The 19,607-nt window shown below is 39.8% G+C and overlaps 1 protein-coding gene across 1 annotated transcript; it reads left to right on the top strand.

Annotated features, from left to right (window-relative positions):
• Positions 1-1,555: 1,555 nt before the first annotated feature.
• On the top strand, positions 1,556-2,425 carry LOC128070263 (homeobox protein OTX2-like). Its single transcript, XM_052663572.1, has one exon. The coding sequence runs from the start codon at positions 1,556-1,558 to the stop codon at positions 2,423-2,425; it is 870 nt and encodes a 289-aa protein (XP_052519532.1).
• Positions 2,426-19,607: the final 17,182 nt, after the last annotated feature.

The following is a 19,607-nucleotide window of genomic DNA, read 5'->3' as shown; positions in this document are numbered from 1 at the left end:
ATTGTTTCCTCTATATTTGAAAATATTTGAGAATCTCAATAACAAACTTTTTAGTAAAAAGAAAATCTATTTGAAGAGTAGATAATAGTCCAATAAAAAATTGTTTAAGCATGCATTTGCTTGCCAATTTTCCCCCCAAAAAATTTTTGTTGTTTTTAAAGATTGGGTTCACTGATTGCAATTCTATTTTGTCTTTGTTTAATAAGTCACAACCATAATGCCAAAAAAAAAGAAAAGAGAAAAATCTGCTTCCAGTGCCAGATGAAGCCAAAAATGCTCCCAAACAGAAAGGAAAGATCCTCAGTTTTCTTCAAAAGCAGAACTTTTAATGTTGTGCTTTGATGGAACTTGGGCTATGACAGTTCCCCCAAATTCTTGAGCCCTAACTCTTAGCAAAATACCTAGCATGATGTAGGTGTAAAATAAATATTCACTGAATTAGTGAACAAACTCAGGTCCTTTATGCTGCAAGATCCTCCAAGAGAGTGGGAACAACCATGATAACAGCACTAAGTAACAATTGTTGAGGCTTTATTATGTGCCAGATTCTGTACCACATATCAGGAATACATCAGTATCTCCTTCAATCCTCATTACAACCTTATAAGCTTCATAAGGGCATGAATTTTTATTTTTCACTGGTTATTCACTGGTATGTCCCCAGGGCCTAAAACATGATTGACTCAATCAATGTTTATTCAATGAATAAATCTAAAGTAGGTACTATTATCATAACCCTTTACGTAGATGAAGAATCTGAGCTTAAAAAACTTAAGTGACCTGCCCAGCTAGTGAATGGCAGAGTTGAACTAAAATTCAAATAATAAAACTGAAAAAAAAAAAAAAAACCAAAACTCTCCTTCAACCACTAGCTATACAGATGCTAACTCATACATTAAAAGTCTTATCTATTATTATAATTGTGCCAGCCAATGACCTTCAAATGTCCTTAAAAATACAATGTATGATGAAAGTATTTTTATATCAACTTAAACTGAACAGACTTAAGAGTATGGGGTACTTCTTGGAACAGGAATAAAAGGGAACTTAAACATGAAAGTGGGTCTCTACCTACATGAAAGATAATTGTGAAAGGTTAGAAGCATTCCCATTAAAGTTAGAATGAAGGCAAGGATAACCTTGCTAAGTATTACCTATCACTACTATTATTTACCATTGTCTTAGAGGTCATAGACAAAGCAATAAGACAATTCTGTTAGAAATGAAAAGAGACAATATCATCGTTGTTTTTAAACAAAATAACCAAGCAAATCTCCCTGAGAGCGGAACCGACCTCAGCTCCAACTCAGCCTCCACTGTTATTAAAAATAAAAATCGCTAGAGAAGCCCTCCTCAAGTCTACTTTGATAGCTGGCTATTTGGAATTTTGAAGGATAATTTGATTTTTTTCCTCTAACCCCCCATGTGGCTGTAAGTTCCACCACTCCAAACCCACCCACCAAGGACTCTGAATCTGTCCAACCCGGACAAAGCGAGACCTTCCGGCTGGGTCCCCCGGATTTGGGCCGACTTTGCGCCTCCAAACAACCTTAGCATGATGTCTTATCTTAAGCAACCGCCTTATGCAGTCAGTGGGCTGAGTCTGACCACTTCGGGCATGGACTTGCTGCACCCCTCGGTGGGCTACCCGGCCACCCCTCGGAAACAGCGGCGGGAGAGGACGACGTTCACCCGAGCGCAGCTAGATGTGCTGGAAGCATTGTTTGCTAAGACCCGATACCCAGACATCTTCATGCGGGAGGAGGTGGCGCTGAAAATCAACTTGCCTGAGCCCAGGGTACGGGTATGGTTTAAGAATCGAAGAGCTAAGTGCCGCCAACAGCAGCAGCAACAGCAGAACAGAGGTCAAAACAAAGTGAGACCTGCCAAAAAGAAGACATCTCCTGCCCGGGAAGTGAGTTCAGAGAGTGGAACAAGTGGCCAATTCACTCCCCCCTCTAGCACCTCAGTCCCAGCCATTTCCAGCAGCAGTGCTCCTGTGTCTATCTGGAGCCCAGCTTCCATCTCCCCACTGTCAGATCCCCTGTCCACCTCCTCTTCCTGCATGCAGAGGTCCTATCCCATGACCTATACTCAGGCTTCAGGTTATAGTCAAGGATATGCTGGCTCAACTTCCTACTTTGGGGGCATGGACTGTGGATCTTATTTGACCGCTATGCATCACCAGCTTCCTGGACCAGGGACCACACTCAGTCCCATGGGTACCAATGCAGTCACCAGCCATCTCAATCAGTCCCCAGCTTCTCTTTCCACCCAGGGATATGGACCTTCAAGTTTGGGTTTTAACTCAACCACTGATTGCTTGGATTATAAGGACCAAACTGCCTCCTGGAAGCTTAACTTCAATGCTGACTGCTTGGATTATAAAGATCAGACGTCTTCGTGGAAATTCCAGGTTTTGTGAAGACCTGTAGAACCTCTTTTTGTGGGTGATTTTTCAGTATACGGGGCTGGACATTCCAGTTTTAGCCAGGCATTGGTTAAAAGAGTTAGATGGTACGATGTTCAGACTCATCTTCTGATCAATGTCCTGGGAGGCATAGAGGGAAAATGAAAGGCCTTAGAGAGGCCTACCAACCAGCTACCTGAAATGGACAAACCAATCTACTTAATACTTAAGATCCGGTTATAGTTTTAGATCATTGGTTTTCCTGATTCACAAAGTGATCGAAAGCATTCTAGCCATGTGCAACCAAATACCACCAAAAATAAACGAGCAGAACTAAATTGTGAGGGGAAGGAGGGAAGGACATAGCCTTCTTAAGCACAGGTATTCCAATGTTTTAGCCAATCCTTGGTTGAATCTTAGGAATGGACAGTGTCTCAAGCTCACTCACGTTTCATGACCAACTGGTAGTTGGCACTGAAAAACTTTTCAGGGCTGTGTGAATTGTGCGACTGATTGTCCTAGATGCACTACTTTATTTAAAAAAATAATGTTCATAAGGAGTCAATATGTAGTTCAAGAGACAATCAGTGTGTGTCTTATATAAATGGTACATCTGTGGTTTTTAATCTGTGCTAGACTTCAAAACTGTGGTCTCCTGTTATTGTATACAACCTTGAACTCCACCTCTGCAGGGGTTCTTCTGTGATTAAATAGGTTATAATTATAAATAAATTCAGAGCAACTGAGTACTTATCTAAAAAGATTACCTTTGACTGGAGGTGAGCTGCACTGAAACTTTACAACAAAATGTCTCTGGACAAGGAGAGTAAGAGAAGAGAAACAAAAGGACACTAATTCATCATGTAATTTACTGTTGGTAAATCTAGCAGTAAAGAGACATTGGTCAATTGCTCTGACCCTGATGAATTTATAAGCTGAGATCATCATTGTTTACGCATGCAGATGTTAACTGGAAAAGTTATATATGCATAAACCTTTCTTCCTGATTTGGCAGATATGTATAATTATATTAAAATGGTTCTAGCACAAAATAAATAAATAAATAAACAAAATAACCTATTAGAAAATCTACAAAAAGCTAAAACTACTAAAACTAAGAGAGTTTACAAGATTGTTATATATGATATATCTTTTTATTAGTAGCAACCAATTCAAAAATTTTTCTAATTGTTCACCGTAAATTTCAAAGCTCCATGGTATCTAGGAGTGAATAGAGTAAAAGTTATATAAGATCTTCATGAAGATAATACATAGGATATAAAAGACCTAGATAAATGATAAATCTAGTCCTGTTCATATATGAAAACTACATATAGATGTCAATTCTCCTCAAACTGACATTAATTCATTGAAATTCCAATCAAAACTCCAACTGGAATTAATAATAAAGAGTTAAGAATAGAAAAAAATTATCTTAGACAAAACCAGGGAATCTGGCCCTAATAGATTTTAAGACTTAAAAGGAATAGTATAATATATTTTACATGTGGTATAGGTATAGCAATAAACAAGCAGACAACCAGAACAGATTAAAATGTCAATAAACAGTCTATGTGCATATAGAAACTTGACATATGAAAGAGAGGGGATTATAATTCAGTGGTGAAAAACACGGATTATTTAAAACGCTGTGCTTTCCAGGTTGAAAATGAGACCATTAGAAACTAAACCTGACATCACTGACACAAAATAAATTTCAACAATTTAAAGACCTAAAGGAGATGTTGTAAAACTTTTAAGAAACAAATATAAGAGACTCTAGGAGCATACTGAAAAGCAGAGACATTACTTTGCCAACAAAGGTCCATCTAGTCAAGGCTATGGTTTTCCAGTGGTCATGTATGGATGTGAGAGTTGGACTGTGAAGAAAGCTGAGTGCTGAAGAATTGATGCTTTTGAACTGTGGTTTTGGAGAAGACTCTTGAGAGTCCCTTGGACTGCAAGGAGATCCAACCAGTCCATCCTAAAAGAGATGAGTCCTGGGTGTTCATTGGAAGGACTGATGCTGAAGCTGAAACTCCAGTATTTTGGCCACCTCATGAGAAGAGTTGACTCATTGGAAAAGACTCTGATGCTGGGAGGGATTGGGGGCAAGAGGAGAAGGGGACGAGAGAGAATGAGATGGCTGGATGGCATCACTGACTCGATGGCCATGAGTCTGAGTGAACTCCGGGAGTTGGTGATGGACAGGGAGGCCTGGCATACTGCAATTCATGGGGTCGCAAAGAGTCGGACACAACTGAGCGACTGAACTGAACTGAACTGAGAATATACAAAGTAGAAGTGTTACTCACTTAGTCCTGTCTGACTCTGCATCCTATGGACTCCTCTGTCCATGGAATTCTCCAGGCCAGAATCCTGCAGTGGGTAACCTTTCCCTTCTCCAGGGGATCTTCCCAACCCAGGGATCGAACTCAGGTCTCTCACATTGCAGGCAGATTCTTTACCATCTGAGCCACCAGGGAAGTCCCGAATACACAAAGAGCTCACTAAAACTCTAAGAAAAAGACAACACAGTAGAAAAATAGATGGAGAGAGAGGAAACCGAATTGGCCAATAGATAATCTAAAAAAATATGTGCAACCTCACTCAAAATCAGAGAAATACAAAGATATCCAGTTCCTAATCCCTGGCAATCTGAGACTATCATCCTATAGACAAAAAGGACTTTGCTGATGTGATTAAGTTAAAAATATCTTGAGATACAGAGATTATCCTGGATCATCTGTGTGGGCCCTAAATGTAATTACAATTGTCCTTATAACTAGGAGGCTGTAAGGAGGAGTATGACTCTATTTTCTGATGTTTGACTGCTGACAGCCTTTAAGCTTGACCCCTTTCTCTTCTACCTTCTGCCTCATATCTGATAAGAAAACCTGAGTGCTCCCTCCTTTGGCACTGATGGCAAGAGTCAAACCACATAAGCCCCTACCTGTGCAAAGGACCTCTCACCCTAGCCCCACTCCCTAACCACTACCACAACAAAAAAAAAAATCATTCATCCACTCATTTGTTTAATTGTTTGGTTGTTTAAAAAGGGAAAAAAAAAAAAAAGAGGGAACTTCCCTGGGAGTACAGTGGTTAAGACTCCACGCTTCCAAGGCAGTGGGCATGGGTTTCATTCCTGGTCGGGGGCTTCCTTGGTGGCTCAGTGGTAAAGAATCTGCCTGCAATGCAGGAGACTGGGGTTTGATCCCTGGGTCAGGAAGATCCCCCGGAGGAGGGCATGGGAACCCACTCCAGTGTTCTTGCCTGGAGAATCCCATGGACAGAGGAGCCTGGAAGGCTGCAGTCCACAGAGTCACAAAGAGTCGGACACGACTAAAGCCACTAAACAGCAACAGCAGCAGGGAACTAAGATCCCACATATTGCATGTCAACAATAAAGAAAGAAAGAAAGTCAAGCCAGCCTCCTTTCCTTGTTCTCTCAAGTCATTTTCAGACTTGCTTGAGAGGCTTGCCCTGCTCTGCCCAGTTCAGTTCAGTTCAGTTGCTCAGTCATGTCCAACTCTTTGCAACCCCATGGTCTGCAGCACGCCAGGCCTCCCTGTCCATCACCAACTCCCCGAGTATACTCAAACTCATGTCCATTGAGTCAGCGATGGCATCCAACTGCCTCATCCTCTATCGTCCCCTTCTCCTCCTGCTTTTAATCTTTCCCAGCATCAGGGTCTTTTCAAATGAGTCAGTTCTTCACATCAAGTGGCCAAAGTATTGGAGTTTTAGTTTCAACATCAGTCCTTCCAATGAACATTCAGGACTGATCTCCTTTAGGATGGACTGGTTGGATCTCCTTGCAGTCCACGGGACTCTCAAGAGTCTTCTCCAACACCACAGTTCAAAAGCATCAGTTCTTCGGTGCTCAGCTTTCTTTATAGTCCAACTCTCACATCCATACATGACCACTGGAAAAACCATACCTTGGACTAGACAGACCTTTGTTGGTAAAGTAATGTCTTTTTATATGCTGTCTAGGTTGGTCATAACTTTTCTTCCAAGGAGTAAGCGTCTTTTAATTTCATGGCTGCAATCTCCATCTGCAGTGATTTTGGAGCCCAAAAACATAAAGTCTCACTGTTTCCACTGTTTCCCCATCTATTTCCCATGAAGTGATGGGACCGGATGCCATGATCTTCGTTTTCTGAAGGTTGAGCTTTAAGCCAACTTTTTCACTCTCCTCTTTCACTCTCATCAAGAGGTTCTTTAGTTCTTCTTTACTTTCTGCCATAACGGTGGTGTCATCTGCATATCTGAGGTTATTGATATTTCTCCCGGCAATCCTGATTCCAGCTTGTGTTTCTTCCAACCCAGCGTTTCTCGTGATGTACTCTGCATAGAAGTTAAATAAGCAGGGTGACAATATACAGCCTTGACGTACTCCTTTTCCTATTTGGAACCAGTCTGTTGTTCCATGCCCAGTTCTAACTGTTGCTTCCTGACCTGCATACAGATTTCTCAAGAGGCGGGTCAGGTGGTCTGGTATTCCCATCTCTTGAAGAATTTTCCACAGTTTGTGGTGATCTACACAGTCAAAGGCTTTGGCATAGTCAATAAAGCAGAAATAGATACTTTTCTGGAACTCTCTTGCTTTTTCAATGACCCAACGGATGTTGGCATTTTGATCTCTGGTTCCTCTGCCTTTTTTAAAATCAGTTGGAACATCTGGAAGTTCATGGTTCACATATTGTTAAAGCCTGGCTTGGAGAATTTTGAGCATTTCTTTACTAGGGTGTGAGATGAGTGCAATTGTGTGGTATTCTTTGGCATTGCCTTTCCTTGGGATTGGAATGAAAACTGACTTTTCCAGTCCTGTGGCCACTGCTGAGTTTTCCAAATTTGCTGCCATATTAAGTGCAGCACTTTCACAGCATCATCTTTTAGGATTTGAAACAGCTCAACTGCAATTCCATCACCTCCACTAGCTTTGTTTGTAGTGATGCTTCCTAAGGCCCACTTGACTTCACATTCCAGGATGCCTGGCTCTAGGTGAGTGATCACACTATGGTGATTATCTGAAAAGGCTCAATCGTGTAAGTAATAAAGCTTCTCATTATCCTTTGGTGTCTGCAAAGAATCATCACTCTTGACATCCAAACCCATTTAGTAGTGGGAGAGTCCCCTCTTGTGTCTTTAGGATGGTCACAACAGAGACAGGAGATTTGCACAGAAGAAGAAAGCAACGATGCTACACTGCTGGCTTTGAAGGTGGAGGAAGACATGACAAACCAAGGGATGAAGAAATGCAGGTCTAGAAGCTGGAAAAAGCAAGGCATCAGATTCTAGAGTGTGGAGGAGTACAACCCAGCCAGCAACTTCATTTACGCCCAATGAAATTAATTTCAGACATCTGACCTCCCAAACAGCAAGAGAATCAATGTGTATTGTTTTAAATTACCAAAGTCATAGTAACTCCTTACAGCAGTCCTAGGAAATCAGAAAATGACATCAAATGGTAGCTCAGATGATAAAGAATCCACCTGCAATGAAGGCAGACCTGGGTTTGATCCCTGGGTCAGGAAGATCCCCTGGAGAAGGGCATGGCAACCCACTCCAGTATTCTTGCCTAGAGAATCCCATGGATGGAAGAGCCTTGCAGGCTACAGTCCATAGGGTCACAAAGAGCAGGACACGACTGACAGACTAACACACACAGAGGTACTAATATAGTCACTCTGTTCACCAGCACCACAGGCAGCTGTTTGTTTTTCTTTAATGTCAGTTGTTTTTCTTTAATGTCAGTTGCATTTAAGAATGTCTTTGATGGAAGAGTGAAACTTACTTCTTTTTTTTTTTTTTGGAAACTTACTTCTTTTAATTTTTAAATTTTATTTATTTTTGGCTTCACTGGTCTTTGGTGCTGTGCGTGGACTTTCTCTAGTTGTGGCGAGCAGAGGCTACTCTATAGTTGCAGTGCATGGGCTTCTCATGGTGGTGGCTCCTCTTGTTGTGGAACACAAGCTCTAGGCTTGCAGGCTTTAGTAGTTATGGCACACGGGCTTAGTTGCTCCATAGCATGTCATATCTTCCCAGACCTGGGATCAAACCTGTGTCCCCTGCATTGGCAGGCAGATTCTTAGCCACTGGACCACCAGGGAAGTTCCCAGTGAAAATCATTAATATAACAAATATTGACCCTTGAGTACCTGGGTTTTTAATATTTTGTATGACAAAATGAGAAGTATGCATAAAACATTTCCACTGCATCCTGAATTATAATAACTGCCTCAAAGACAAACTCTTGTACAATTTAAAAGCAACTTTTTTCATCAAACACCATTTTTACATAAAAGGATTACTGAGAGTTAAACTTTAGTTATTCAGACTTGGGTTCTTGGCAGACATTTTCTCTAAAATTAACAAAGTGAGCCTGTCATTTCAAGGGAAAACAACTGACAGCATTTTTGCCAATTATAAAACTCCAGTTTTCAAGTAAAAATTAGAATTTTAGAAAACTTGTATATGCCACCATGAGCTTGATAGCTTTCCAAAACATACTTTCCTGATGAGATCAATGGTTATAGTAACAAATGTAATATTTTTACATTGTATAATGAAATGTGTCAATATTTGGAAGATCTACATGATATTTTTCAAATGATCAATGCACAATATTACAAAATCACACATGGGTAAAAAAAATCTATTCAAAGTGAAGATATACTAATGGGTTTTTCATGTATGGAAACACAAAAAATTCATTGATATGGTTTCAGATTGCTTATTGGAACTAACCTCTAAGAAACTTCCATCTGTCAAATGTTGGTATATTATCAAAGAATATCCACAATTACCTGAATTGGCTAATAAAATATTCCTGGCTTTTCCAGCTACATATATGTGTGAAGAAGGATTTTCTTCCTATTTTTCTCCCAGAACAAGCAGAACAGTAGCATGAATGCAGAAGAACTATGAAAATTCAGCTCTCTTCTATTATAAGACATTAAAGAGATTTATGAAAGAGATTTATGAAAGAGATCTCTTCTATTAAAGAGATTTGTGAAAGTGTAAAGCAAAGCTACTTCTTTCACTAAGTATCTTGTCCTTTTGAAAAATATAGCTCTTTTCACAAAACAATTTTTCCAACTTATATGGACATATTCATTTTTAAAGATTTCATAATTAAAGATCGTTAAATTTCTCACTTTTAATTTCTAACACAATGAATACTAATAGACATAACTCACATAAACAAAAGTTTGCTGGGGTCCTCAGTAATTTTTGAGAGTAAAACTGAAAAGTTTGAGAACTGCTGCCCTAGAGAAACGCTTAGAAAAATGCTCAAGAAAATATGTCTATTGCAGCTTTATTTCAAACAGTGAAAAATGGAGTTATTTTAAATATCCATGAAGAGGTGAATCAAGACATAAATTGTGGGACTTCCCTGGTGGTCCAATGGTTAAGAATCCACCTGCCAGTGCAGGGGACACAGGTTCGATCCCTGGCCCAGGAATTCTTCACATGCCACATGGCAACTAAGCCCGTGTGCCACAAATACTGAAGTTTATGCACCCTAGAGCCTGTGCTCTGCAACAAGAGAAGCCAAGGATTCCCAGGTGGCACCAGTGGTAATGCAGGAGGCATAAGAGATGTGGGTTCGATCCCTGGGCCAGGAAGAAACCCCAGAGAAGGAAATGGCAACCTGCTCCAGTATTCTTGCCTGGAGAATCCCATGGACAGAGGAGCCCAGTGGGCTGCAGTCCATAGGGTTGCAAAGAGTCAGACACAACTGAAGCAACTTAGCACACACACATACACACACACCCCACAAATAGACAGTAGCCCCTCTCTCTATAACTAGAGAAAGTCCCCTTGTAGCAACAAAGACTCAGTGTAGCCAAGAATTAAAAAATAATAGATAAATAATTTTAAAAAGAGATAAATTGTGTAAATTCATACAATGTAATCATATATCACTGTTAAAATGAAAAAAGGAGTTGCAACTAGTAACATGGGTGAATATCAAAAACATAATGGTAGGGAAGTTGTCAATTATATGTACAGGATGATAGATTTGTATATATTTTGAAAATACATATAAGGTTAAAATATATAACAATGCTAGCTTTTGTCTAAGTATATGTGCATATAATAAATTTATATACATGAAAATGGATAAGAAGAATGCCTACCAACTTCAGGATGTGGTTCCTCTGGAAATAAAGGGAATTGGGAAAAGGTACAAATGGACTTTGACTTAATTCACAATGTTTTCTCTCTTTAATAATATTTTAAAATCTAAAGCAGATAGGATGAAATGCCAACACGTGCTAATTCTGGGTGATAGGTAAATGGATATCCCTGTTTTGAAAGCCTCCTCAAAGACATTGGGCCAGTGTTGCCCTCTCCCAGTTCATGTATCATAGTCATGAGGGCTCCTGAGAGGAGGGAGAGTTCCACAAGGTGGAAGAATACTCAATGGCATTCTCAGTTCTTGATTCACTTTCAGAATATTACAGTAAATTGTTGTTCATCTCTGACTCATCAAGAGGATTTTCACTAATAGTATCTAGTTTTAAATAAACCATCCTTAAAACATGGACAAGTGGCTTGAATAGATTCTTGCAAAGAACCTAAATGAAAATAGCTCTATAAATAATTGCCAATTGAAAATAAATCTAATAATGATCTGAGCACAAGCAGTAATAAAAAAGTGGCAGAGCTGACATTTTCCCCGCTGTGAGAGCAAGCCCTTCATAGATCACAATGAGTAATCTAGTCACATCAGACACTGTCAACCCCCCAAACTGTAGTAATCAAGAAGAATACCTAAAAATATTTGTAAATCTATATCATACATTATTAATGACGAACATCTTCCCAAGCCTGTTATGTCCTTGAGATAATAACTTATGATCTTATGAATTCATATGATATTTTTAAAGATTAATTCTTCTTTATATCATTCTCTTTATGTTTTGTATGTTTATAATAATATTTAAGCTAATAGTTAAAGATATAACATTGTGGGGGGAGAGAGAGATACACACTGCTTGTTCAAAATCTTTTTACTGATGGGGTGTGCAATAAGAAAAACTAAAATCCACTGGTCTATACCAGGGGTGGATCCAGGCTTATGGGGCCTGAAGCTCATAACAAATGGGGGGGGGGGGGTCTCCTTAATTAATAGAATACAAAATTAGACAGAAGTGAAAACTTAGACTGAGAAAAGAAATCACAACAAATTATAAAACTGCAAACACTCACAAGTACCATTAGCATCACAAAATCCAGAAAAATAATGTAATGTTTTATAGTTAACTCCATGACACCACTATCAACTGTCAAAATTCTACAGGCAGGGAATGGGCTAATAAGAGTCGTCAGCTGCAAACACATGGTACTCCCTGTGAAAAAGAATGATTCAGAGAGTCGAGCTGCAGGCCAAGTGGATACAACCATGGGCCCAGAAGGGAAAACATCAAACCACAGAGGTTTATTCCCAGGCTTTGAAACCTAATGTTTGCCTAGCTAGACTTTTAAACTGCTTAGTATTGGTGACTCTTGCCTTTCATTTTCTTCTATTTTGAACAGTAATGTACATTACTGGTATCCTACGTCCATCCCACCATTGTATTTTCAAAGCAGATACCTTGTTTTCCATTTTCACAAGTCCACGAATGAACAGAAATTTTGCCACAGAATGGATCATACTTAGAGCCTCATTCTACCTAATTTTGATGATTTGTGTGATATTTGGGACTTTTGAACTGATGAGACTTGGATGAGATTTTGGACTTGATGTTGTAAATGTGATGAGACATTGGAGGACCTTGGGATGGAGGCAAAGTATTTTGCATGTGAGATGAACATGACTCTTTGGGGGCCAAAGGGCAGACTGTGATAGACAGACTAATGCTCCCCAAAGATGTCCAGAGCCTTATTTCCAGAGACTGTGAATCTGTTAATTTACATGGCAAGAATTTTGCAGATGTGATTAAGTGAAGGATCTAAATATGGGGAGATCATCCTAGATAATCTCAGTCAACCCAATGTAATCACAAAGGTCCTTATAAAAGAGAGGCAGGAGGGTCAGAGTCTTCGGAAGAAGATGTGATGTTGGAAGCAGGGGTCATAGAGATTTTTTGAAGATGTGATGCTATGGACTTTGAAGATGAAGGAAGGGGCCATGAGCTAAGGAATGAAAGTAGGCCCTAGAAGCTGGAAAAGAAAAAGGCTGAACTCTTCCCTAGAGCTAGAACCCTGCCAACACCTTGAATTTAGTAAAACTGATTTCAGACTTCTGCTCTCTAGAATAATAATATCTTGTGTTGTTTAAAGCCGCTAAATTCTGTGGTAATTTTTTATAACAGCTGTAGGAAACAAGTACAGTACCCCCAGAAATACAGCTCTATCAGGATTCAGAATTTCTCACTTATTTTACTGAGATATTTCAAAATTCCTTTCCATATGGCATTAAAGTTTTATCAATATTTTGAATAGTCTTTGTAACTCGCTTGTGTTTTCCTTCTGATATTCACAAATATACTTTAGAGGTCTTAAAATGTCATTATACCCATGTTGCAATGGTTGATGAGCCTTATAATGAACAAGTTATCTTATGACACTCAGACTCTTAAAAGAAGAATCCAAGTTGGCATGTGTATTTAAACTATTAACACTACAGGGACTTCCCTGACAGTTCAGTGGCTAAAACTTCACACTCCCAATGCAAAAGGCCCAGGTTCAATCCCTGGTCAGGGAACTAGATCCCACATGCCACAACTAAGATCAAAGATCCTGCATGCCAAAACTAAGACCTGGTGCAGCCAAGTGAATATATTTTTCAAGTTAAAAAAAAATAAACTAGTACATCTATGACATAAGCCTAAAAACAAAACATAATTATGACAATATACCAAAGAAGTAAAAACTTCAAGTATTACGGAGGCAACTTTGTCTTCAATTATTAAGGAAAGGAGCTGTGCACTCTGCATACCACCTCTAATGTCTTTAAAGAGGACTTGAAAGCACTCTTTCCAGTCTTCTGTTCTAACCTTTCCTAACAGCTACACTGCCCTATTGACTGCAAATGCTGTTCAGTGGCAGTTTATAACCACCCAAGGTCTTGTTTCAAAGTGTTGAATAAAATCACTGATAGAATTGACATACATACACTATTGATACTATGTATAAAATAGATAATTAAGAAGAACCTACTGTATAGCTCAGGGAACTCTACTCAGTTCTCTGTGGTGAGCTGTGAAGGAAATCCAAAAAAGAGGGGATATATGTCCATGTATAACTGATGCACTTTGCTATACAGCAGAAACTAACACAACACTGTAAAACAACTGGACTCCAGTAAAAATTAATTTTAAAAAATCACTGATAGATGGTTATCAGTTAGTAAAAAACATTTAAATTACACTAGGGCCCAATAATCGCCAATTAATTGGTGTTTGTCACATCTAACGTAGAATCTACAATAATGGGGTAGTATTTGTTGTCTGGTTTATTAACTTAATTTCCCACTTTATTTTCTCATTGACTCCATTAATTCTTATAAACTAGTTTAGGTAAGCAACTCCAATTTTCCACTTTTGATATTTTTCCCAGTGCTTATATGATAACTGATCACATTTATCAATTTTGTAAAAGATTGCCATGAAATCTGTGTTTTAAAGAATGCCACTCTCCTTTCTAACCTCTGAAGAGAAAACCTCTTTCACTTAAAAGTTTAATAGGTATAACTATTCTCTTCTTTTTTAAGCATTTCAAAAGAATACTTTTCCTATCCTTCAAGACATTGATTTAGTTCATTTTCATTTGACTTTCAGATATTCTCAAATAAACATAGCCTGCTGGTGCCTTGTGGAGTCTTCAGGAATTAATATACCCATCCAGTCTGTTTTGCTGAGAAGGGTTTATAAACAAATAAAAGCTTTTATAGTGTCCATTTTAAATTATGTTTGATTCTCTGTAAATACTGTTGAGATAATGACTTGGGGGAAATCTGCCTTTTCTAAACAATATTAAATAAAATTATTGTTCATCATAAAGACCAAAAGGAAAACTCTTAGTTTTTATTGGTGTTAATGAATTCTAACATTCATATATGCTCTATTGATCCTACAAATTGTGTTTTACTTTATTATTCACTTTTTCACTTCCTCTCAACGTGTGTCTAATGCTTATAATTTTCTTTCCTTTCTTCTTTCATCATTTCATTATCTCTATTTTCTTGGTTATAGTGCTTCCTTGCTTTAATTTGTGACTTTTGATCTTTAAGAGTGTTTGGTTTCTGTTGGATATAATGGACTTTTTAATATGTTGAAGTCTCTGCCAGTCTTCTTTTCTTTAGTTGTTGGTTTCGGCTTGCTTGCACTAGGATAGTTCCTTCCTGTCACATCCAAATTTTGGTTGGCCAATAAAATATCGAAGAAACATACACAAAATTAAGATAAAATTAAGGCATTTACAAGAGGATTTCTTATGCTGCTGAATTATACTAAGCTACATATTCATTCATTTTATATCAAATTACTCACATAGCACGGGCGGCTGCAACCGGCGCACTTAGTGTGGCCAAGAGGAGCTACCCCACGTCCGAGGTCAGGGGCAGTGGCCAAGAGTGCCAGGCTGTGACGGCGCAGGAACGGCCAAGAGGAGCTACCCCACATCCAAGGTCAGGGGCGATAGCCAGGAGGAGCTACCCCACGTCTGAGGTCAGGGGCGGTGGCTGAGAGTGCCAGGCTGCAACGGTGCAGGAATGGCCTAGAGGAGCTACCCCACATCCAAGGTCAGGGGCGGTGGCCTACAGGAGCTATTCCACGTTCAAGGTCAGGAGGGGCGGCGGTGAGGAGATACCCCTCGTCCAAGGTAAGGAGCAGCGGCTGTGCTTTGCTGGAGCAGCCCTGAAGAGATACCCCATGTACAAGGTAAGAGAAACCCAAGTAAGACGGTAGGTATTGCAAGAGAGCATCAGAGGGCAGACACACTGAAACCATACTCACAGAAAACTAGTCAATCTAATCACACGGACCACAGCCTTGTCTAACTCAGTGAAATTAAGCTATGGCTGTGGGGCCACCCAAGACAGGCGGGTCATGATGGAGAAGGCTGACAGAATGTGGTCCACTGGAGGAGGGAATGGCAAGCCACTTCAGTATTCTTGCCTTGAGAACCCCATGAACAGTATGAAAAGGCAAAATGAGAGGATACTGAAAGGTGAACTCCCCAGGTCAGTAGGTGCCCAATATGCTACTGGAGATCAGTGGAGAAATAACTCCAGAAAGAATGAAGGGATGGAGCCAAAGCAAAAACAATACCCAGCTGTGGATATGACTGGTGATAGAAGCAAGGTATGATGCTGTAAAGAGCAGTATTGCATAGGAACATGGAATGTCAGGTCCATGAATCAAGGCAAATTGGAAGTGGTCAAACAGGAGATGGCAAGAGTGAACGTCGACATTCTAGGAATCAGCGAATTAAAATGGACTGGAATGGGTGAATTTAACTCAGATGACCATTATATCTACTACTGTGGGCAGGAATCCCTCAGAAGAAATAGAGTAGCCATCGTGGTCAACAAAAGAGTCCAAAATGCAGTACTTGGATGCAATCTCAAAAACGACAGAATGATCTCTGTTCGTTTCCAAGGCAAACCATTCATTATCACAGTAATCCAAGTCTATGACCCAACCAGTAACACTGAAGAAGCTGAAGTTTAACGGTTCTATGAAGACCTACAAGAGCTTTTAGAACTAACACCCAAAAAAGATGTCCTTTTCATTATAGGGGACTGGAATGCAAAAGTAGGAAGTCAAGAAACACCTGGAGTAAGAGGCAAGTTTGGCCTTGGAGTATGGAATGAAGCAGGGCAAAGGCTAATAGAGTTTTGCCAAGAAAATGCACTGGTCATAGCAAACACCCTCTTCCAACAACACAAGAGAAAACTCTACACATGGCCATCACCAGATGGTCAAAACCAAAATCAGATTGATTATATTCTTTGCGGTGAAAGATGGAGAAGCTCTATACAGTCAGCAAAAACAAGACTGGGAGCTGACTGTGGCTCAGATCATGAACTCCTTATTGCCAAATTCAGACTTAAATTGAAGAAAGTATGGAAAACCACTAGACCATTCAGGTATGACCTAAATCAAATTCCTTATGATTATACAGTGGAAGTGAGAAATAGATTGAAGGGCCTAGATCTGATAGATAGAGTGCCTGATGAACTATGGACGGAGGTTTGTAACATTGTACAGGAGACAGGGATCAAGACCATCCCCATGGAAAAGAAATGCAAAAAAGCAAAATGGCTGTCTGGGGAGGCCTTACAAATAGCTGTGAAAAGAAGAGAAGCGAAAAGCAAAGGAGAAAAGGAAAGATATACCCATTTGAATGTAGAGTTTCAAAGAAGAGCAAGGAGAGATAAGAAAGCCTTCCTCAGCAATCAATGCAAAGAAATAGAGGAAAACAACAGAATGGGAAAGACTAGAGGTCTCTTCAAGAAAATTAGAAATACCAAGGGAACATTTCATGCAAAGATGGGCTCGATAAAGGACAGAAATGGTCTGGACCTAACAGAAGCAGACGATATTAAGAAGAGGTGGCAAGAATACACAGAAGAACTGTACAAAAAAGATCTTCACGACCCAGATAATCATGATGGTTGATCACTCTCCTAGAGCCAGACATCCTGGAATGTGAAGTCAAGTGGGCCTTAGAAAGCATCACTACAAACAAAACTAGTGGAGGTGATGGAATTCCAGTGGAGCTGTTTCAAATCCTGAAAGATGATGCTGTGAAAGTGCTCCATTCAATATGGCAGCAAATTTGGAAAACTCAGCAGTGGCCACAGGACTGGAAAAGGTCAGTTTTCATTCCAATCCCAAAGAAAGGCAATGCAAAAGAATGCACAAACTACCGCACAATGGCACTCATCTCACATGCTAGTAAAGTAATGCTCAAAATTCTCCAAGCCAGGCTTCAGCAATACGTGAACCATGAACATCCAGATGTTTAAGCTTGTTTTAGAAAAGGCAGAGGAACCAGAGATCAAATTGCCAACATCTGCTGGATCATCGAAAAAGTAAGAGAGTTCCAGAAAAGCATCTATTTCTGCTTTATTGACTATGCCAAAGCCTTTGACTGTGTGGATCACAATAAACTGTGGAAAATTCTGAAAGAGATGGGAATACCAGACCACCTGACCCGCCTCTTGAGAAATCTGTATGCAGGTCAGGAAGCAACAGTTCGAACTGGACATGGAACAGACTGGTTCCAAATAAGAAAAGGAGTACATCAAGGCTGTATATTGTCACCCTGCTTATTTAACTTCTATGCAGAGTACATCATGAGAAATGCTGGGCTGGAAGAAGCACAAGCTGGAATCACGATTGCTAGGAGAAATAACAATAACCTCAGATATGCAGATGACACCACTGTTATGGCAGAAAGTGAAGAGGAACTAAAAAGCCTCTTGATGAAAGTGAAAGAGGAGAGTGAAGAAGTTGGCTTAAAGCTCAACATTCAGAAAACGAAGATCATGGCATCTGGTCCCATCACTTCGTGGGAAATAGATGGGGAAACAGTGGAAATAGTGTCAGACTTTATTATTTTGGGCTCCAAAATCACTGCAGATGGTGACTGCAGCCATGAAATTAAAAGACGCTTACTCCATGGAAGGAAAGTTATGACCAACCTAGATAGCATATTGAAAAGCAGAGACATTATTTTCCCAACAAAGGTCCGTCTAGTCAAGGCTATGGTTTTTCCATTGGTCATGTACGGATGTGACAGTTGGAAAGTGAAGAAGGCTGAGCACTGGAAAATTGATGCTTTTGAACTGTGGTGTTGGAGAAGACTCTTGAGAGTCCCTTGGACTGCAAGGAGATCCACCCAGTCCATTCTGAAGGAGATCAACCCTGGGATTTCTTTGGAAGGAATGATGCTAAAGCTGAAACTCCAGTACTTTGGCCACCTCATGCGAAGAGTTGACTCATTGGAAAAGCCTCTGATGCTGGGAGGGATTGGGGGCAGGAGGAGAAGGGGACGACAGAGGATGAGATGGCTGGATGGCATCACTGACTTGATGGATGTGAGTCTGAGTGAACTCTGGGAGTTGGTGATGGACAGGGAGGCCTGGCATACTGCGATTCATGGGGTCGCAAAGAGTCAGACACAACTGAGCGACTGAACTGAACTGAACTGACTCTTATGTTCTATACAATGACATACTGATAGGTACATGTAGGCATATTGTCACTGGAACACATTTCTTCAAGCCATTTTGTTGCATTAGTGGTGATTTTACACGCTATCCCATGCGAAACTGCCAGACTCCATCCAGACAACATGGATCATATATACTGAAACACAGTCCAATACATTGGGTTGCATAAAACATGAGAATTCATACACTTATGTATTGCCGGTAATATTGCCATAGGTTTGAGCTTGCAAACACAGGAATTCTGATAGATTCTCTTTAGTTAGATTTCCACCAAAAAAAAAAAAAAAAAAAAAAAAAAACAGAGAGAGAAAAATGTTTATGGTACATTTGTAATCATTCATCAGCATTATTGATTTTATTCCTTTCAGGCAAGAATTTATGTTTCGAATAGGCACTGATAACCAAATGCTTCACATAAAATTTTTCATGTCTGGTAACTAGAATAACTTTCCAGACTTGCCATAGTTTCCGCCTCTGCACATTTCAAATTCTATTTCTCTTCCACTAACCACTCTCTCTCTGTGCCAGACACCAAAGGTACTTTTGTTATTGCAGCCCAACCTCTGACCTTGCTCATTGGGCAAAAGGAGTATTCCTGAAAAACATTCCTATGTTATCAGTAATTAACTATATACAGAAATTATTTTGACTCTTAAAAATAACATCTTACTAAACCCAAACTCAATGCATTTCCATCAACTGTTCAGTAGCCAGATCCCAAAAATTCTCACAGCCAGTAGAAGGCCAACGATAAACAACAGCAAAAATCTGATAGAAGGGATGGTGGAATGGAAAGAGGTGGAAGTCATAATTGGTTGCTATTAAAATATCTTCTGCAAATGTTTTTTAATTTGTTTTTAATTAATTAATTAGGCTGTGCTGGATCTTAGTCACAGCACATGGGCTCTTTAGTTGCAACATGCAAACCCTTAGTTGTGCCATATGGGATCTAGTTTCCTGACCAGGCAACAAACCAGGGCACCCTGCATTGGAAGC

Source organism: Budorcas taxicolor, chromosome X, assembly GCF_023091745.1.
Source record: "Budorcas taxicolor isolate Tak-1 chromosome X, Takin1.1, whole genome shotgun sequence".
NCBI classification, from domain to species: domain Eukaryota; kingdom Metazoa; phylum Chordata; class Mammalia; order Artiodactyla; family Bovidae; genus Budorcas; species Budorcas taxicolor.
The sequence above is the reverse complement of the archived record's forward strand: the minus strand, read 5'-3'. Positions and strand labels throughout refer to the sequence as shown.

Coding starts and splice junctions, on each gene's coding strand:
- LOC128070263 (XM_052663572.1), top strand. CDS start 1,556: ATGATGTCTTATCTTAAGCAACCGCCTTATGCAGTCAGTGGGCTGAGT.